This window comes from Piliocolobus tephrosceles, chromosome 6 (genome assembly GCF_002776525.5).
Source record: "Piliocolobus tephrosceles isolate RC106 chromosome 6, ASM277652v3, whole genome shotgun sequence".
Taxonomy (NCBI): domain Eukaryota; kingdom Metazoa; phylum Chordata; class Mammalia; order Primates; family Cercopithecidae; genus Piliocolobus; species Piliocolobus tephrosceles.
Window position 1 is genome coordinate 17,595,064 of NC_045439.1, and position 22,634 is coordinate 17,617,697.

Genomic DNA, 22,634 nt, shown 5'->3' on the forward strand with positions numbered 1-22,634 from the left:
GACCAGAAGTGGGACTCCTGGCCTATGACTCTATTTCTAATCTGGATATTCTTATATTAATAATGTGACATCCCATAAATCACTTTTTAGGAAAAAGCAGAATTGGTGGTACATCATTTGAAATAAAATTAAAATAATGACAATTTCTAAGATTACTGGACTTCTGTAAAACCTGTTTCACCTGAGATGACTAAAATAAAAACTCATAAAAAATAATGAAATGATGGTGTTATACACACTGATTTATTTTAAAACCTAATAGGAAATCACAAAGTATTTAATAAAAATAGTTTTAAATACATTTTTAAAGTCTAAAGGAAAGTCTCTATAATTCTCCCACCTCCACCTCCCAAGTAGCTGGGACTATAGGCACATGCTACTACACCTGGCTTAAAGGTGCAGTTTTAATGGCAGATTTCAGACTCCTTAAGCTACATGATGGCTAATAGTCAGCTTAAGGCCTTAAAAAATGTACATTTATAAAACACTGAGGGAATTCACCAAAATGTTTTGTAAACATTATAAACAAACATCTACTATATAATGTGGGAGAAAGTTTCATGATCTATTTAGAAAGGTTTAAATCCTGTATTTTATATTATTTTATAAACTTACTATTACTATGAAATTTGCATTATACATTCTGTGTCACCCTTATATATCACCTTCACTAATATCAAGGACAGGCTTGTAAAATATATGTATTACACTATATACATACATACACAGACATAGTAATTCTTTCCCCTTGCATAATGCCTCTTCATAAGAACATATGTGGTCTCAGGAACAATCAGAGCATAGCAAAATGCTGCCTTAATTGTTTAATTAAATGTTGTGTGTCCACATGGTCTGGAAATGCTGCTTCAGACTTCTGCGCAGCAACATAGCTTCTCTGCAGATCTCCAATCTGCAAAAAATACAAGAATAAGACCATAGAATGAGATCAGAAAAAATGAATAAGGAAGTAAAAAAGAATATAAGACATAGTGTCTGCATGCTGTAGAAATTCAAAGGGTTCCTTTTTTTTTTTTTTTTTTTTTTTTAACAAGCCCACAACCGACATCACAACTCAAAGGATTTTTAAAGGCGAATTGCTTAATTGTGCTACTTTGATTTTAGAATTCTAGATTATAATTCAATCTTGAAAAGTATGTGAGAAAGATAAAATAACCAATTATATAAACAATTTACAGCTGTCTGGTAATGAATTTAGAAACCTATGTTTTCTTTTCCTGTCACTGATGATAGTATTATAAATGTAAAATGACATTTGCATGCTGAAACAGCCAGCTCTAGACAGCTCAGACAACTTAGAGAAAACTATCTGTAAGGTACCACAAACAAAAACATATTTTGATTAGAGTTGTTACCTTTTAGACAGAAAATTTAAGCAAAAACTCCTGTATTTAAGGCATAATAACATGTTTTGAGAGGTTTTAAGTGGTGCTGGCACAATAATGTTGGGAAAATATCTGGTTTTAAAAGTTTATAAAGCATGTCTCTGCTTTTCAATGAACTTGATATTAATTCCCAAAGAAAAACACACATACTGTCTGAATGTATCCTTTTTATTGATACATAACTTATATTTATGAGGTACATGCAATATTTTGATACAAGCATACAAGGTATAATGATCAAATCAGGGTAACTGGGGTATTCGTCACCTCAAACATTTATAATTTCTTTGTGTTGGGAGTATTCCAAATCTTCTAGCTATTTTGGAATATACAATAAATTATTAATTATAGTCTGAGTATATCTTTATTCATGGATATGTTCTAAAAAGGAAGGGCTTTTTGGTGTATATACTCAAAAAATCTAGATAAATTCTGGTAGATTTCTGGTAACGATATATATGTATTAAAACAGAAATTAAGTTCCCTTTTTTAAATCATAACACTTCTTTTTAATATATTGTTTTCTGTTACAGAAGTGTAGCCTTTTGCTTAAAGAAGATATCACATTTGAGTTATGTATTATTAAAATGTGGTGCTATTCCTGAAGGTAAGCCAGCCCTCTTAGGGGTTTAACTAAGCAGTAGCACAGTGCAGTGGGAAACACATGGACATCACTGGGATCTGGGTGTGAATCTGAAATCTACCACTGCCACAGGACGCAGAAGTCTTTCAACCTCTTTAAGCCTTGGGTTCCATTAGAAATTAAGCTGCTTGAGGTACAGGTTTTTGTCTTTTACTCATCATTACATCCTCTGTGCCAAAAACAGGGCCTGGTATATAGCAAAGGCTCAATAAACAGAACATCGGTCATGAAAAAAATGAGTGAGGAAGGCAGGGTAGTTGGGAGAATTAGAGAAAGTATGTAAAGCACCCAGAACAGTGGTTGGTACTTACGGGTGCTCAATAATTACAACTCATGAATGACAGCTTATTTTATTTTCAATATAGAAATGACAGTGTAGATGACTTCATATTTATGCTATGAAAAATAACATCTTTATAAATATTTTACGGTCTATCAAGACCCTAATTTACATCACAAATATTTTTAGCCATTTCCTTATTCTCAAAACAGACTCACCTTCCAAGTACAAGCTAGTTATTAGATGTCTTTTGCTTGTTTTCTTATTGTTAAAAATGGCATGTGGTTCCCTTTAGCTTTTGGATACTAACTGACTTGCAATACAGTATTAAGTTTCATTTCCCCCATATTTTTCATAGCTAAGATAGCTTTCACATTAGAATATCACTAATTTTACAGCAATTGTACCAGAAACTTGGTGGCAATATGATCTACTAATGATACACAGGATTTTGTTGCTGTAAAAGCCAATAGCTAAATACTTCCCAAACCAGGAGTTATTAAATGAGAATTTCTTCAATGACTAAATGCCATATTTCAAAACATAGAATAATTCTATAATCTATAATGGAGTTTAGTCAATATTCAGCAATAAATTAAAAGTTTTAAAAACTGTCCCTTGAAGTAAAGATGTATAAATTTAATAGAGTAATTAAGAGTTTTAAAAGGTCATTTCTTTCAGGAAGATGAGGTTAGAATTTCCTTATTTATCTGTACATTTTTTAAAACCAAGAAAACAAAAAAGAAGAGATCAGATGAAAAATTAATAAAGAAAGAATACCTTATCAGAGATTGTTGCAAAATTAAAATGCGGTTCATACATATGGGGTGCTAGAGATGATGCAGTTTGTAATAGTGCCCTTGCCTGTGTATAAAAATAAAGAAAAACCAAAGGCGTATGAACATATATCAGCACTATATTTGTGATTTTTTTTTTTTTTTTTTGGTAAAAGAATTCTTTACCTATGACAGGACTTAATAACATGAGCCTGTGATAAATACAGACAACATTCCTCATGAAATACAATTAACCACTGATACCTTGCCAAAATTATGTTAATAATAAATGCTTCACAAAACACAAAAAATAAGAGAACTGAAAATTCAGAGTACATTTAAAGTTATTTGGGAACCAATGTTCTCATAAAGTTTGTATTTCAATATGACATGCAATTTGAAATACAATCTTCTCAATACTACAACTTTCTTCTTAATCTAGTTTTTACTGATGTTGATTGACTAAGCAGGCTCTAATTACCTAACAACCAAAAAACCATTGTAAATTTCAAAGCCCAAAATTCTGTGCTGGATGACAGTGAACGACTATTTAATATAGTGCCGATCAGTTTTGTTAGTGAGACAGCAATTGAATATGACAAGCTTTCTGTTCTCTAAGATACTCAAAATATAACATTCACATTTTTTTTTGCGATCATAGGATCATATAATGCAGAGACCACTGATTAGCATGAGAGGCTTATACATTCATTAAGACCACAAATTCGACATTACAAGCTGCTAACAACCCCTCAACTTGTAGCTACATCTAAAACTTCTATCCATGACCCTGAAGACAAATTTGTATATCTTTTTAAATGGAAAACAAAGTGATATCAGTTCATATAGAATGACAGATGTAATTTTTAATAAAATGAAGTTCATATTATGAAATCTTTCACCAAAACATTTCAAATCAATTGTATGCTAGAGAAACTACAATAAGTAGGAGGAAAAGAAAATCACCAACATGGGAACAGAGAAAAATCACAAAAATCACTTGTTTCATCATATGAATATAGGCAAAGTTCCTGACAAACAAGTGTCCATTTTAGAACAGCCCGTAAACTATAAATCCATCTTCCTTACTTTGGGAGAATTTATGCAATAAAGGTAACATCCAATGACCTTTCTTTCCTTGTTGTTGTTATAAGTTTATCATTGTGCTTAGAAGACCAGACTAATGTACTGGCAATGCTGTTCGCCACGTCTGTGACCTTGGGCAAAGTTACCCTCCTCAAGCCTCCGTTTCTTTATCTCCAAAGTGGGGAATGTAATAATATTTGCCCTTGATTGCCACTAATATTGTATGAACATATTTAGTATTTTAAACTTTTTGTTTCACATATATCATTATAATAATACAATTTATTAAGCATCTACCATGTGCTCCATACTATGCTTCTACTATGCCAAGTGCATGATCTAATACAAACAATCCCTTCAAGTCACTACTGTTACACTCTATTTTATGTATCGTCCATTCATTCCACAAATATTGACTGAGCACCTACCATGTGGCAGGTACTGTTTTTGACGCTGGGAATATAACAGTTACATGACAGATATGGTCACTCTTTTCATGCAACTGACATTCTACATCCTACACATAAATATGAAAATATCTGATAAAGTGGTAAATACTGTGAAGAAAAAAAGTAAGAGATGTGACAGCACCCAAGGGCTCTTTTAGACTGATGGGGGAGCTGACCTTTCTAAGGAGCTGGCATTTAATCTAAGACCTGAATGACAAGAAAGAAATTTGTCATTGTAAGATCTTAAGGAAGAACACTCCAAAGGCCCTAAAGGAAGACAGAGCAGTGTCTGTCTGCAGAGCAGCAAGGTAGCGACGTGTCTGCAAGTCAGTGGGAAAGAAGGAGTGGCAAAAGATGCGGTCTGAGAGGGAGCCAGAGGCCAGGTCACCTGGGGCCTCAGGCCATAGGCATGGTTTCAAGTCCAGATTTTATTCCAGGTTCAAGGAGAAGGCACTAGAGGATGTTAAGCAAAGTAGTATTAAACAGTCTTCATTCAAAAAAAATCTCTCCGGCTGTCCTGAGAAGAGTGTATCATAGAGTGCACTTACTTGCTGATGTAAGTGGAAACGAAAACACCAGCTAGGAGGCTCTCATAGTAGTCCAAGCAAGAGATGAGGGCAGTCTGAAGAAGGGTTGTGGGAATGGAGAAAGGTGGCCAGGCTCAGAATGTGATGGGACTCTGAGGTCAGAATGACAGGGCTTGCTGAATATGATGTGGGCGCAGGTGTGGCAGGGGGAAGCAATAAAAAAAGAGAGGTTTCAGGGGTGGCGTGAAGGATTTTGGCTTGAGCGGTTATGTAGTAGACAGGGGATGGTGACTGGTAGAACAGCTCACTAAGATAGGGAAGACTGGGGAGGTGCAGATTTGTCCTAATAAAATCAAACATTCTATTTTGGACTCAGAATGGTTAAGTAACTTGTCCCAAGGTCACACAGCTAATACGCAACAGAGCTAGGATTCAAATCCATGCCTGTCAGATTCTAGAGCTCATTTAAAAATAACATACGCTGTAACGCTACCACACATGACAGCTTTTCTCTGAAGAAAGCAGACTGCCCAGCGTGCTGCTGCCAGTTCACCGACCTGTTCAACGTGGCCCTTCCGCATCTCCAGCACAGCCAGGTTGTTGTAGGCCTCGGCGTGGTTGTTGTTGTTGACTAGAGCCAGCCTGAAGCACTGATGGGCCAAATTGGTATCTCCTATTCCCTACAAAAGAAAGTCCATGTTCACACCCATGGGTCCATTTACTTCCTCCTCCCTTCTTTCCTCATAGATATCTCTTCTGCTACCAGACAAAAAGCATCAAGTGCCATACAATTATAGAAGTCAACATGAATTCTACATAAGTAGATTTAACCTGAGAATATAAAATAAGCCACAAGGACTCCTAGAAACTTCTAAATTTCCCCATAAGACTACAACCAACCTGGATTTAGGATAATTCCTGAAAATTTCTTCAAACTAATTCTTTTGTTTGTTTTGAGACAGGGTCTCACACTTTGTCACCCAGGCTGGAGTGCAGTGCTACGATCATAGCTCACTGCAGCCTTGACCTTCTAGGCCCAAGTGATCTTCCTGCCTCAGCCCTCAGGGTAGCTGGGATTACAGATGTGCACTACCACACCCAGCTAATTTTTTAATGTTTTGTAGAGACAGAGTCCCACTATGTTGCCCAAGGTGGTCTTGAACTCCTGGGCTCAAGCAATCCTCCTGCTTCAGCCTCCCAAAATGCTGGAAATACAGCCATGAGCCACTGCGTCTGGCTCAAACCAACTTTCTATAACAGAAATTGTATCAGAAAGACAACATACCACAGCTACATGTCCCAAGTTGTACCAGACATCAGCTGCCTCTTCTTCATTTTCAGCCAAAGAAAGGGCACGTTCAAATGAGGTCAGAGTCATATCATACTGCTGGGCATAGAAGCAACACAGCCCCAGATTGTTAAAAAGCTGGCCGTTATAAATGCCCATCTGCAGCAGTCGCCTTTTCAAAAAAGAACACACAAATTTTGGTGTCAGACTAACTTTGAAAGTTTTAAGACATATATATATATATTTTAACATAGTTAAAAATGAATTCATCTTGTGATTTTTGATACTCCTTAAGATTATAAATACAACGTGTTATAGTAAATGAAAAAATGTTTAAAGCAAATACAAACAGCTCTTTTATAATGGTACTAGTCACGGGGAATGTGTCTAGAGACAAAGAAAAACAACTGATCTAAGTTTTCTCCCCAAATGCTTTGTTAGAGAACCAAAATAAGAAATAGTCACAAAAGGTAAAGCCCACACACTTCAGCTTTATAAAGCTTTGCTGCCCATAGGGTAAATTCCTAAAACTCAATCTGAGGACTGTGTTTAGCATTAACCTCTACGTTTTCAGCTGAGTTGGAACCCATTTTTGGCTCTCTGTACTTTGTGCTTCAGCTGTGTCTACTGAACTCCAACGAGCTTCCACTGAGGAAGACAAAACCATCAGTGGATCCTCACATTATCCACTTAGCTTTCACACTGCAGCTCAAGAGCCCCATTTGCTTCTATGCATCATTAATCCCATGGGACAAAGGACAAGCGAGTTCATATAAGCAAACGAAAATCCAGCCCAGCTGCTGTGAGAAACCTATGACCCACTTTGGGGGCTGGGGAGTAGAGTCAGCTGCAGATGCACAGAATAGCGTTCTTATTATTACATTTTATGCCTCCAACACATATTTGGAAAGAACCCTTGTCAGCTGTCAGTCATCTCTTTGTATATTACCCAAGGGCTAAAGAGGAAATCAAAATTTAAAAATTAATTTCAGAAGTCATATGTAGAATGAAATAAGTACTTAAAGAAGAATCAGTGAATATAATTTATTTAGACTGAAAAAATATTTGGACAAGAATTGACAATGCTGCCCAAAACAGGTGATTCTGTTTCAGGTCCTTATCAAGGTTCAGAACATGGGGCCAAATGCTCTTCGCAAATCTTTTCACCTTTCAATTTCAGTGTCTTTATGTTTACTGGTATTAACGGAGGCAGTGATGATTATAAGTTTTAAGTAACTATTAAACTGTTACTGGTTGATGACAAAATGGCTAATGCATACAATGACAATGGGGTTTAAAACTCAGTCAGTTGTCCAGTGTGTTTCTGCAACATGCCAGACATCTGCACGTTTCCATTATTGGATGTCACTTTAATGCTCATAATACATCTTGGTGTTGAAATTTTAGTTTCATAAAGACATGGCCTATATCTTATTTTCTCTATACTTTCATTTCATCTTTGTTACTATTTTATCAATATTTCATAGGAAAGTAGTTCTACGAATTGGATGTGAAGTGCACCTGTAAAACCGGAGAGCTATTTCTGGCTGATCAGAATAGAAGTGGTTGCTTCCAATGCATGCGATGGCTTCCACATGAGTATTGTCTTGTTTCAAAACTTCTTTGTAGTATTCGGCTGCTGATGACATATTGTTCATTTCCTATTCTCCATCAAGAAAGAAGAGCAATATTTTATTAATACTGGACAAGAAATTATTTTTTTCTGACTGATTTAAGTCCATTCATTAGATAAGTATTTATTGAGAGGCTACCATGTGCCAGACTCCACTCTAGGCCCTGGGGATACATCATGAACAAAAAGAGAAAGTCACTGTTCTCAAGGAGGTGACATCTGGTATGAAAGGCAAACAAACATGTAATAGAAGGTTAAGTGCTGTGAAGAAAAACAGAGCAGGATAAGGAGAGAGAGAGAGCAGGGAGGGTGTGCTTCAGAAGGGTTGATGGAAGGGGCCACTTCGGAGAAGGTGCTATTTGAAGAGACCTGACTGAAGTGAAGGATCAAGTCCTGAGCATATCTGGGGTAAGCTCACCCTGGGCAGAGGGAAGAGCAAATGTATGAGTCTGAGAGGTTACGAAGGTAAATGAGGCTGGAAAAAGGGAAAGTGGCGCAAGAGGCAATGAGAGGCAGCCAGGGCCTTTGTCAGCCATGGTGACAACTTCAGATTTTTTTTCTAGTTGAGAAAAATCCATTAGGAGAGGAATAACAATCAAATTTGCATTTTGAAAGAATAACTTGACTGCTGCACGCTAGACATACCAAAATAGGAAAGCGTGGTAGCAGGAAGATCAAGAGTCCAGGAAAGAAAACACGGCAACCGAGACCAAGCTTAGAAATACATACAAAATGAAAAACTAAATAAACCTTCTACAGTTATTATATATTCTTTCTAAAATACTGATAATCATAAATATATGCATCTAATGTTATCAATGAATGTTGTATTTCTCAAATCCACCTTCAAGGCCCAGTTCAGGCTCCACATCCTTCACAAAGATTTCCCTAATGCCTTCACTTCACATAGCTGTCTTCTACCTCTCAACTTCCATGGCGTTTATTATGTGAACTTGTTCTCATTATAGAAGGACTCATACTTTTTGTTAAATTTTAAGCATATCAAATATAAGAGACTCTACTGATTGTAAGAAGCACCACACAGTGCTTTTTTAAACAGAATTTTTATTTGATCCTCACTGATATATTTAGACATATTCAAACACAGATTGTATCACAGATCACTCTTTTGCATACTTTATATAAAGTACATATACATAAGCAAAATAAATTAAATATAGTATTCATCTTTCACAAGAAGTATCAAATTCTTCTGAATCCCTTTTTGATTTGGTCATCAATGGCCAGGTGTTTCCACACAGTATTGTTCTATGCAATGATGATACAGCATTTCTTTATAATTAACAAACAGCAATTGTATAAATTTACGGGATACAATGTGACATCTTGAAACATGCATACATTGTGGAGTGAGAAAATCAGTCTAATTAACATATATATAGCCTCACATACTTATTTCTTCATGGTAAGAACATTTAAAATCCACTTTTAATACTTCTTAAAAGTGCTCCACTATTGTCTCCAAGATTTTCTTCCAAGCTATGGACAGTCATTCTGTTATGCTGATACCTGTGTTTTCTTGATCTTACCAGCAGGTGTCAACAAAAGCTTTCAGGCAACAATCAGTAATCATTACCAGGTTTACCATGCTCCCAAGAGTAATTACCCAAGTTTCCATATAAGCAGACTATGACAACTACATGGCAACTGCCACTTGGCCACAAAAATAAAAAGATGCTATCCATTTTAAGATGCACCTCAAGTTCTGAGATGTTAAAATGTGAAAAACAATGTTTTTAGAGTCCATGAAATATGGTAAATTCCTTTAGAGCAAGATCATATCGCGTGCCATTTCTTAGCACAAAATTTAGTGTTCTGGAAACTGAAAAATTAATAAACAAGAATTAAACAACTCTAAAAAATGTTCTTAGCTTCCCATGTTTCCATTAGAACAGAGGTTCTCAAACATTTTGGTCTAAGATTCATTTTAAACTGTTAAAAATTGCTGAGAAGTAGTTTTGTTTACATAAGTTATATAGATTAATACTAGAAATTGCAACTGAGATATCTTTAAACATTTACTTATTAATTCATTCTAAATGACATACATAACATTTTTAGGAAAAATCATAAGATCTTCTGAGTGGAGAAAGTCTGTGGGTTGTACAACCATGTTTGTGACAGAGTAGATTAGTCTGTTTAACCCAGAGAGAGAAGGTCGTTAAGTCCTTTTGAGCATAGATCTAAAGCCAAAAGCTCCACTTCTGCCTTTATCTATAATCAAGCTAACGGTCTGGCCTCCATTTGTCTAAATCTTGTATCTCTCTCTTAGCTGGTTCTCAACATGGAGGAACAGGGATGTAACTTATCAGTCCCATAAAACCCTAATAAAACATTCACCAGTTGACCCAAATCTATGCTTTATAGATATTTCTTCATGTGCTTTATATTTGAAATTCTTTTTCAAAGCCAACAGCATTCCACAGTGCTAGGCTTCAGTGCTACTCTACAGCTTCCAAAGGTGGCAATGCCCAAAGCAAAGAAGGCTCAAGCCTCAATAAGCCAGTTGGTTCAAGACTTTGGGTTCTATAAAATTACTTTTGAATACTTGTATACTTAATTAATGGACACAGAAATTGATTTATGTAATCTCGAGGAATTTTAGACTGAAACACCTATTGTACGGACAACCTCATATGCAGTTTTTCAATTAAGTTTTATAAACTTATAAAATACGTGCTTATGCTAAATAAATGTAAACCTTACAAAAGGGTACAAAATTAAAAGTAAATGCCCTGTCCCCAAATTCCAGTAGGCAGAAGCTCTGTTAATAGTTTTTTTTTTGTATTGTTCAGGAAATTTTGTTCATACATAAGCATATATATGGGTGTGCATATTTTAACCATAAACAGAATCATTCTATACATTTCAATATACAGTTTATTTTTTCACTCAGTGTCTTGACTCTTTCCATATCAAAACCAAAAGCTTTACTTCATATTTTTAAATAATACTTCTGCATAGTGTTCCATCAATAGAGATCATATTAAACCAGTCCCTTTTTGATCAAGCATGTTTCCTTTTTTTAACCAAAAAACATACTATAAAAACACCTTTGTACAGATCTTTGTGCACTTGTATGAAAACAGCCTTAAGGAAAATTCCTAGAAGTAATACTGCCAGGTCAAAGAGCATGCACATTTTAAAATATCATCAATAACTGCAAAAAGCTTCCAAATGTTCATACATGGAGCTTGTTTCTCTACACCCTGGGCAACCCTAGATAACATAGAACTTCTTCATCTTTGCTAATCCGATTGAGTGAAAAATGGCTTATCACTGTTGTTTTAGTTTTTTATATCTTTAATTATGACAAAGGTTAGGCATTTAACACATCAGATATTATTTCTATTTCTCTTTCTGTGAGCTGCCAATTGCTATCTTTTGTCTGTTCTTCTATCCTATGCTATCTTTTGTCCTTCCACTATTGTGTGTGTGGGAGTCTTGGGTGGAACACTGCCCTCTGGGACACAGGAGAGCTGGAGGCTGAGGTGTGGCTCAAGAATCCCTGGGCATTGACTGTGTTCTATTCCACATGAAAAGAGCCTGTGTTGATGTTGACCATAGTTCAAAAACACAGGAAGGCTCACTGTTTATAAACATTCTCTTCAGAGGAAAAGTTTAGATGGCTTAATTAAGTTCTTCCAAATAGGTGTCACCAAGCCCTAAGTACTAAACGGGGGCGGTTTAGTCAATGCAGCTGGAACTTGGTTGTTGTCTCATCTCTGTGGTGATCTTACTTTCATGGAGAGGGTGAGTGGCCGCTGTGTAGGCTGAAAGGAAACAGCCTAAGGAAAAGCCACATCATGACATGGAAATACCTCGTTTCCATGTTTACATTCTTGACTAAATAGATGAGAATGTGTGTGTGTGTGTGTGTGTGTGTGTGTGTGTGTGTGTGTGTGTGTTTAAACCTCCCAACTTCAGCAATTTTTAAGCAATGTGTAGTGTGAGGAAATCAAAAGCAGTCTTTCGTCTGTTCCAGGTATGCCAACTGTTTTCCCTGTTTGATATTTTTACCTTTTGTTTTGTTGTATATGGATTTGGTTTCTATTTTTTGTTTTTGCCATATAGAAAATTTAACTTTGACATTCTCAAATTTATCAATCTTTGCTATTATGGCTTTCTAACTTTGTGTCATGATTAGAAAAATCTTCCTCATTCCAATTTATACAAATAATTCATCTGTGTTTACTTCTGGAAATTTCAGGGTTTCATTTTTTGAAGTTTTAAATCTTTAAAGTTTTAAATCTGGCAGTCATGAATAGTATAAATCATTACTCATCTAGCTCTATTTTTAAACTATTTATTAAATAACCAAGTAATGCAATCGGCTTAATAGGCCATCTTTATCACATCTTAAATTTTCATATATATGAACACACATTGATTCTTTATTGTTTCTTTATTTTTTTGTTTTTTTGAGACGGAGTCTCGCTCTGTCGCCCAGGCTGGAGTGCAGAGGCACAATCTCGGCTCACTGCAAGCTCCGCCTCCTGGGTTCACACCATTCTCCTGCCTCAGCCTCCTGTGTAGCGGGACTACAGGCCCCCCAACCGCGCTCGGCTAATTTTTTGTATTTTTAGTAGAGATGGGGTTCACCGTGTTAGCCAGGATGGTCTCTATCTCCTGACCTCATGATCCGCCTGCCTCGGCCGCCCAAAATGCTGGGATTACAGGTGTGAGCCACCACGCCTGGCCTATTTTGTTTCTTTATTCCTCTATCAGATTTGTTTAAATTTTACTAGTTCTAGAATAGATTTTATTAATGTAGACTTAAAATAACATTTTCAAGTATATAAATGCCACTTCAAGTATATAATAAATTTGGTATCAAGTGATTTTTACAGTGGTTATTTTTTATCCAATTCTCAAAATGTCGATACAAAATCTATAATTAGATTTTTAAATTATTATTATTATTATTTTTGAGATGGAGTTTCACTCTTGTTGCCCAGAATGGAGTGCAATGGCGCGATCTTGGCTCACCACAACCTCCACCTCCTGGGTTCAAGCAATTCTCCTGCCTCAGTCTCCTGAGTAGCTGGGATTACACGCAGGCACCACCAAGCCAGGCTAATTTTGTATTTTTAGCAGAGAAAAGGTTTCTCCATGTTGGTCAGGTTGGTCTCAAACTCCCGACCTCAGGTGATCCGCCCACCTCAGCCTCCCAAAGTTCTGGGATTAAAATACAATTAAATAACGGCAGAAAATGAATGCTGCAGTAGTTTTCAAATCTTGTTTTGCATCAGAATCAATCACCTAGTGAGCTTGCTAAAAATCCAGATGCCTGAGTCCCAGCTTCCAGGACTTCTGATTCAGAGGAAGAGGATCGGTCACGCTTCCCATCCACTCCCAAGGTAATTTCATACACAGTAAGGTTTGAAGACCCCTAGAATAACATTTCCAGGGTAAGGATTTTAATTGCAAATGCCTTTCAACAAAGAACAGCTAAAATTAAGATCTGTCTTTCAAATGAATAAACAAAATACCTCAAGAAAAACTGAAACAACCGACAAAGAAATCTGGCAAGGATAAATCATTTTAAACAAACAACGAACAATAAGTAGTTCAACATATTCATCCTAAAATAGACAATATTTAAAAAGATATCTTCAACAATGAAAGATACATAAAAAGAAGAGAACATAGAGGAATGGAATTCCTCCAGCCAGGGACAAGCATGATGTATATAACAAAAACCCTACAGGCATACACAGTGCAGGCTGCAATGCTAAAACCAACTTACTGATTAACTGAACATCTATTGTCACATAAAGAGAAAAAGAATACACTGGAAATCTGACTTTGGTGTGGTAAACTTTGACATAAGGGAAATTAACTATGCAAATTCAAGGCAAAAGACTGAAATACTGCCACCAACTATTTCAAGTCTGTGCTTAGTCTTTGATCACTCTATTTGTGTATGATTTTTCCTACAACTGAGAGGCTTTCCTCTCCACTCCTTTCTTCCTTCAAGTGTATAGTCAACTTAGAGCAGGGAAAGGTTGAGAAAAGGAATCCACTCCAGAGCTACTCCATATCACAGCCACAGCAACAGTGACTGTAACAGAGGCTTGGAAGGAATTCTTCTGACCAGCAACCATGCAATAAAGACGGGATAGTTCTCTAGCTCTTTCTGCTAGCACTTCCTGCCTAAGAAGAGAAGGGCAAAAGGGCTGAAATGAGCAGAAGGCAAGGGCCTAAAGGTCAGAGCTCCAATTGCACTGGCATAGTCACCACCAGAACAAGCATGAATTCCACTGGTTTAGCTTGTTGGTCAAAGTTTTATTCATACTCAATTTAGAGTCCAGAATATTTTTATTGATTGATCAAAGTCTTCTATTTATACATTTATAAAAATTACATTTCAAAAGGAAATCATAGTTTTTCTAGACAACGTTAAAATACTTTTATTTAAAAAGTAATGCATGTTTATTATGGAAAATCTGGAAAATACAGAAAGTATAAAAAAATCATTCATACACTATCACCTAGGTATAGCAGCTATTAATATATTCCATTCTTTTCTAACATGATTTCAAAATATCATACCTAGCATTTTCAAGGAATTTCAAGCAGAGGTGTGTCTGTTCAAAGATATATTGGAAGTCCTAAGCAATAAGACATATTTTTAGAAGTGGTAAAATAATTGAAAGGAAGAGATGAAACCACCTGTATTTGCAAATGATGATTGTTTTATTTACTTAGAATATCCAAGAGGACCTATGAACAAGATCTTAAAATTTAAAGAGTTGCTAGTAACAAAAAAAGTTTAAAAAATAATACATTCCTATCCACCAGAAATAATCAAATAGAAAATACAAGAGAAAAAAAAAGTGAGGATTCCATTCATAGTTATACCTAGGAATACACCTGCATAGAAAAAAGTTAACATAGCAGGCCTGAGACCACTATTCTTAGAAAGGCCTGTATCTGGGAATTTGACTGGTTCTCTACATTGATATGAACTTTCCCCAAATCATAAGCGTAGCTTGCTACACCTAACCTGTTTGCATAAACAGTGTGGTTTGTGCTGAATGCCTGTTTACTTCTGGGAGTGTTTGCTGTGTGATAAACAGTGTGTGATTATATGACCAGCATCCAATAGTAACCATGGATACAGAGTCTCTAATGAGCTTCCCTGGTAGACATCACTTCTCATGAGTTATCACAACTCGCTGCTGGAAGAATTAAGTGTGTCCTGTGTGACTCCACCGGGAGGGAGCTCTTGGAAGCTTGTACCTGGTTTCCTCTGAACTTTACCCCAAGAGCTGTTTCCTTTTACTAATTTTACTTTGTATCCTTTTGCTGAAATAAATCTGAGTCCTGTCAGTCCCAGTAAATCACTGAATCTCAGCGTGGTCTGGGGGACCCCCAACACACCATCTTTCTAGAGATAATTACAAAATATTCACTGAAGAACAAAAAAAGACCTAAGTAAATGGAGAGTTATATCATGATTGAGAATGGGAAGAAAGGCAGCCCACTCACCCACTCCCCATCATTCACACAGTCAATGTAATTCCAATCAACACACCTCCAGGGATTTTTATGGTTCTTGATAGGCCAATCCTACAATCACTATGGAAGAGCAAAGGGCCAGGAAAACCAACTGTAAACAAGAAGAACAAGGTGGTAGGATTTGCCCAACCTGATATCATGAATTGTTGTAAAATGATAGTAATTAGACAGCAGGGAAGATATCTCAATGGTACTTTCCGTGGAATTTGATGACATGACTAAAATTTATAAGCATGAAGCCAGGAGTTCAAGACCAGCCTGATCAACAAAGTAAGATCTCATTTGTGCAAAAAGTAAAAAAAAAAAAAAAAATTAGCTGGACGTGGGGGCACAAGCCTATAGTCCAAGCTACCCAGGAGGCTGACATAGGAGGATCACTGGAGCCTAGGAATTTGGAGGCTGCAGTCAGTTATGATTACACCACTGTGATCTAGCCTGGGCAACAGAGTGAGAACCCATCTCTAAATACACACACACACACACACACACACACACACACACACACACACATAGAGAGAGAGAGAGAGAAAGAGAGAGTATGTAATGTAATGTCAGTATCCTTTGTCCGTTTGTGGTAGATACATTTTGGGGCTTTCTATTCTGTTCCATTGGACTGTTTGTCCATTCTTATACCAATGTTATAGCAATGCAAGAATCACCTAATACACCATCTAAGAAGGGATTCATTACCAGAATATAGAACTCAAATAACTCAACAAGAAAACAAGCAATCCAATTTAAATATGGACAAAAGACTTGAATAGACATTTATCAAAAGAAGACATACAAATGGCCAACGGGTATATGAAAACATGCTCAACATCACTAATCATCAGGGAAATGTAAATCAAAACCACAAAGAAATATCATCTCACCTCAGTTAGAAGGGCTATCATCAAAAAGACAAAAAATAACAAATGCTGGCAAGGATGTGAAGGCAGGGGAATGAATGCTCGTACACCGTTGATAGGAATGCAAAGTAGTATAGTTGTTATGGAAAACAGTATGGAGTTTCCACAAAAAAACTCAAAATAGACCTACCATATGATCCAGCAATCCCACTGATGAATATATATCCAAAAGAAAGGAAGTCTGTATATCAAAGAGATATCCCATGTTTATTGCAGCACTATTCACAACAGCCAAGATGTGGAGTCAACCTGAGTGTCCATCAGTGGATGAATGGATAAAGAAAATGTGGTATATAGACACAATAAAGTAATACTGAGCCATAAAAAAAGATAAAATCCTGTCATTTGCAGGAACATGAATGGAACTGGAAGTCATTATGTTAAGTGAAATAAGCCAGGCACAGAAAGAAAAGTGCCACATGTTCTCACTCATGCAGTAGCTAAAAAAGTGAATCTCATGGAGGTAAAAAGTAAAATTATGGTTACCAGAGGCTAGGAAGGGTGTGGGGAGACTGGAGGATGAAGAGAAGTTGGTTAAGGGGTACAAAAATATTTAGACAGAAAGAATAAGTTCTACTATTTCATAGTACAGTAGGGAAATTATGGTTAACAATAATTTACTGTATATTTCAAAATAGCTAGAAAAGAAGAATTGTAATGTTCCCAACACAAAGAAAAGATAAATGTTTGAGGTGACAGATAACTCAATTACCCTGATTTGATCATTACACATTGTATACAGGAATTAAAATATACATGTACCACAAAAATATGTACAACTATGGTGTATCAATAAAAAAAATAATAATAACATGAATTACCTCATAGATTCTTGCAATTCCACAGAGCAGGGTTACTTCTCCTGGAAACTTATCTAAGCCTTGTTTGAAAAGATTTAAAGCAGTCACAGGTTGATCCAATGAGACATAAACCTAAAAACAAGATACATTTCAATAAAAGTATAGATTCTTAAAATAATATTTGTTATGACATTTATAATTATTGATTAGTAACAAATTATCTCCTAGATACTACAGTAAAGAATTTTCAGTCGGGCATGGTGGCTCACACCTATAATCCCAGCATTTTATGTGGTTGGACTGCTTGAGAACAGAAGAAGTTCAAGACCAGCCTGGGCAACACGGTGAAACCCCATCTCTACAAAAAAATACAAAAATTAGCTGGGCATGTTGGTATGTTCCTGTAGTCCCAGCTATTTGGGAGGCTGAGATGGGAGGATCACTAGAGCCTAGGAGGTCAAGGCTGCAGTGAGCCGTGATTGTGCCACTGCACTCCAGCCTGGGTAACAGTGAAATTCTGTCTTAAAAAAAAAAAAGAAGAAGAAGACGAAGAAGAGGAAGAAAGAATTTTCAAAAATGTGCAGGATTAATTTTCAATAATGATGTTATAGTTTTATTTCTACATGTTATATATAAAGCATTCATTCATTTATTCTCTAACAAATGCTTACTGTGAGCTTACTATGCCAGAGACTGGCAATAGTAACTAAACAAGAAAGAATCGAGGGAAAACCTTTTTAGGATAGAACAGACATGAGTATGTCTATAGGCTGGCATTAAGAAACCAATTAGGAGACTGAGGTTAAAGATGCTGAATAAAGAGGAGATGACCCATGCAACAAGGCCTGAGAGAGACAGGCAGTGGACAGGCCCCTCCAAAACAAGAGAGGACACAGGTTCATGAGGTAGGGGAGTTAAGCAAGTTAGCACATAATGGCTTCCACTTCATTAGCAATTAGAACATTAGCATGAATAAACTATATACTTAATAGGAATTTCTAAAACAGTATTACTATTTTACGTGTGACAACATAAGATTATGACACTTTTTTCATGATTTTCGGATCCACTTTCTAAACAGTAAGAGTGTGTTTTGAGAAAAAACCCAAAGGGATACAACAGAAAACTAAAGTATTTATCATTAAAGTTTGAGATTAGAGAGAGAGGCATGGACAATAACTTTTCAGTTTTTACTTATACACTTTTGAACTATACAAGTTCTATACTTTAAAAATATAACAAATAATATATAATTAGTATTTACATAATCTAAAAGGTTTAATTTTTAAATTAACAATGAAGAACTTTAAAAAACAACGTTCTTAAAATCTGCTTGATCTCTTTCCTTTGTGTATATATATAACATATGTAAATATATATTATATAAAAATATTTATATTATATTACTATATAACAGTATACATTATAATAAACATGATATATAGTTATATTATATATTTAGATTATATATTTATTATATTATATATTACATATTTATACTATATGATTATATATGTATATTATTTTATATATTTATAATTATATAATTTTATATATTTTTATATAAATTAAATATATTGTATTAATATATAAAAATATACACACACACATATATATACATTTCTTTTTTAAAGAGATGGGTCTCACTATGTTGCCCAGGCTGGTCTCAAACTCCAGGACTCAAGCAATGCTCCAGCCTCAGCCTCACAAAGTGCAGGAATTATAGGCACAAGTCACCATGCCAGAGCTCTTTCACTTTTTGACTTTTAATTTCAGGGTACATGTGCAGGTTTGTTATATAGGTAAACTCATATCATGGGGAGTTTGTTGTACAGATTATTTCATCACCCAGGAATTAAGCCTAATACTCATTAGTCATTTTTTCTGCTCCTCTCCCTCCTTACACCCTCTCAGAGGCCCCAGTGTCTGTTGCTCCCCTCTATGTGTCTATGTGTTCTCATCAGTTAGCTCCCGCTTATAAGTGAGAACATGCAGTATTTGGTTTTCTGTTCCTGCGTTAGCTTGCTGAGGATAATGGCCTCCAGCTCCATCCACGTTCCTTCAAAGGACATGCTCTCATTCTTTTCTATGCCTACATAGTATTCCAGTGTATATGCACCACATTTTCGTTATCCAGTCTGCCATTGATGGGCATTTAAGTTAATTCTATGTCTTTGCTATTGCGAATAGTGCTGCAATGAACATACGCGTGCATGTGTCATTGTGACAGAACTAAAATCTGCTTGATCTCTATTACATAATAACCATCCATTCATACATTAAACAAAAACTGTATATTTTACCTCTATATAGTTGTGTAGGGAATAATAGATTTAAACAAATCAATTTATAGAAAAACAGGTGAAGTCATGTATTCAACAAGAGTTAAATAAAAAGCATATTTTTTCAACGACATAGTTAAGTGATTATCAACTAAGATGATAGTCAAATAGTATGACTTCAGCCTTAACTTCTAGTTCTTTCCAAAAACTTTACTGTGATGCCCAGAAACTTCTTTAAGACTTTAAGTGTAGGCTGGGCATAATGGCTTACACCTGTAATCCCAGCACTTTAGGAGGCTGAGACTAGAGGATTGCTTGAGGCCAGGAGCTGGAGACCAGCCTGTGCAACACAGCAAGATTCCATCTCTACCAAAAAAAAAATTATCCAGGCACAGTGACCTGTAGTCCCAGCTACTCAGGAGGCTGAGATGGGAGGATCGCCTGAGACTGGGAAGTCAAGGCTGCAGTGAGCCGTGATAATGCCACTGCGCTCCAGCCTGGGTGACAGAGTGAGACCCTAACTAAGAAAAAAAAAAATTGTTTAAGTTGAATATATCACATATAGAAGATAAAGTTAGATACCAGATAGTTTCAAAAATTTTTGAAAGTCATTAAAACATACTAAGACTAGCACAGTAAATTTATATAACTTTCATTTTGCTTCTTTTTCATATGTTAATTTTTATTCCCATATTTAGGAACTAGTAGCACTTCCTTTTATATCTCATCTTCTTTTGAATCTCCTTTACCACATTTTTTAATTTAAGAAACTCTAACAGATAAAGCAAAATTATGTCATTACCACCACTTGTATTTTTCTTTCAAAATAGCCTCAGTGAGGGTCAAGAGGTAACTTTACCCCACTATTGAAAATTCTGGCCAGGCATGGTGGCTCCCACCTGTAATCCCAGCACTTTAAGAGGCCGAGGCAGGCAGATCACTTGAGGCCGGCAGCTCAAGACCAGCCTGGCCAGCATGGTAAAACCCCACTGCTACTAAAAATACAAAAATTAGCTGGGTATGGTGGCGTGAACCTGTAATTCCAGCTACTTGGGAGGCTGAGGCAGGAGAATCACTGGAATCCAGGAGGCAGAGGTTATAGTGAGCTGAGATCATGCCACTGTACTCCAGCCTGGGCAACAGAGCAAGACTCCATCTCAAAAAAAAAAAAAAAAAATGCAAGAAAATTCTAGGTGGCCCTATCATTTCTGCTGTGGCTGTAGGTGGCACTGCAGCAGTGACTAGGTCTGGAGTCAGAAAGACCTGGATTCGAATGCTAACTCCTAACCACCAAGTGACCCTGAAAAACATACCCCTCTTTAAATTTAATTTTCCTTAAGAGTACAAAGGAAATGATAAAACTCACCTTTGCAGGGTTATTGTGAGGGTTAAATTAAACTGCGTATATAATGAACATGATAAAATGTTTTATACTGAGTAGGTGATCAATAAAGGAGAAGTATTATTTTTATTATTATGCCTCAGCCGAGTAACTAGGAATCTACGTAAACACAGTCCCTGTTCTCTACTGCGTGCTCAAGTGGGATACAAATGTACTGCAGAAAATAAGGCCTCACTGGGGCCTGTTATCTATGCGAGTAGTGAGCCTATGGTATTTTCTCCTGTCCTAATGGGCAATCTCTCAAATGGGTCTTCTTATTTTTCATGACAATTAATTTCTTATGAGACAGTTACCCTCCATATGTTCTCATTTTTTCCCTTGCTCTAAAGAAAAACAAGTTAAATCTAAACATAGTAACTTGCCAAATATTCCTGAGGAAGCTGTTTACTCTCCCCATGCAATGGCCAGAATTTAAACATTTATTCTGAGAAGGCAGATTTCACTCAAATTAAGATTTACTTACTTTTGCCAAGTACAGAAATGTATCTACCATTTCCTGCTGCTTCAGGGCTGATTTAAACTGTTTTTCTGCTTCACGATACATTCCCAACCTACAAATAGCAATTTTAGGAATTAGATATTCAACTGAAAAATAAACACTACATCATACCCTGAGGATGAATAGAGACAAATTATAAGAGGAATATAAGCACACACCAAGGAAGGTAATGTTGCACATACACATAAATTAACGTGTTTATTTATACAGTTTAGCAATAAGTTGCCTATCTCCCATATTCACTGGCTTCTAACCCCCAAACGGTATGTAAGGAGTCTGTCTGAAGCCTAGTCACAGCAGGACTAAGATAATAGCTGCTAGTAAGCCAGGTCACATCAGTTCACCACCCAAAGAGCTTATGATCAGCTGGACATATGGCAAGTGACCTGAATAAATGCTTAGAGTCTCCATATTACTGGAAGAGCTGAAGGATGACATTTATTTGAAAACATCTTCTGCTCTGAGACAAAAGCACATTTTTAAAAGCTATCTTTAAAAGTTATTTTGACCGCCGGGCGCGGTGGCTCAAGCCTGTAATCCCAGCACTTTGGGAGGCCGAGACGGGCGGATCACGAGGTCAGGGGATCGAGACCATCCTGGCTAACATGGTGAAACCCCGTCTCTACTAAAAATACAAAAACTAGCTGGGCGAGGTGGCGGGCGCCTGTAGTCCCAGCTACTCGGGAGGCTGAGGCAGGAGAATGGCATAAACCTGGGAGGCAGAGCTTGCAGTGAGCTGAGATCCGGCCACTGCACTCCAGTCCGGGCGACAGAGCGAGACTCCGCCTCAAAAAAAAAAAAAAAAAAAAGTTATTTTGACCAAGTAATAATTAACACTTGAGTAATATAGTTATACCATTTTATTATTCTAGAAATCTTGTTTTCCCTTATTAGATATCTGATACTGATTGTCCTAGTCTATGAATCTGAGATTTGCTCCTTGCCTAAATATGACTGTCCTGATGTAAGTAGTGCCTACCTCTTAAACCCAGGAAAGAATTTGTTGCCACTGATTCAATCATTAAGACACAACTTTCAACAGGTCTATTCATTCATGTCCTGAATAGACCTGTTAGGCTTACTCATAATCACTAATTTTTAGCTATCTGA

At 36.4% G+C, this 22,634-nt stretch overlaps 1 protein-coding gene across 1 annotated transcript in view; it reads right to left on the reverse strand.

Moving 5' to 3' along the window:
- Window positions 1-216: 216 nt before the first annotated feature.
- Window positions 217-22,634, reverse strand: part of TTC8 (tetratricopeptide repeat domain 8) — a 54,667-nt gene continuing 32,249 nt past the window's right edge. Inside the window, exons 8-14 of the mRNA XM_023205411.1 lie at window positions 21,489-21,576; window positions 17,363-17,473; window positions 7,974-8,113; window positions 6,450-6,624; window positions 5,722-5,844; window positions 3,107-3,190; window positions 217-910 (exon numbers count right to left, since the gene is read on the reverse strand). Of these exons, the coding sequence (XP_023061179.1) occupies window positions 794-910; window positions 3,107-3,190; window positions 5,722-5,844; window positions 6,450-6,624; window positions 7,974-8,113; window positions 17,363-17,473; window positions 21,489-21,576 (838 nt within the window). The 3' untranslated portion in view covers window positions 217-793. The remainder of the gene's footprint in view (window positions 911-3,106; window positions 3,191-5,721; window positions 5,845-6,449; window positions 6,625-7,973; window positions 8,114-17,362; window positions 17,474-21,488; window positions 21,577-22,634) is intronic.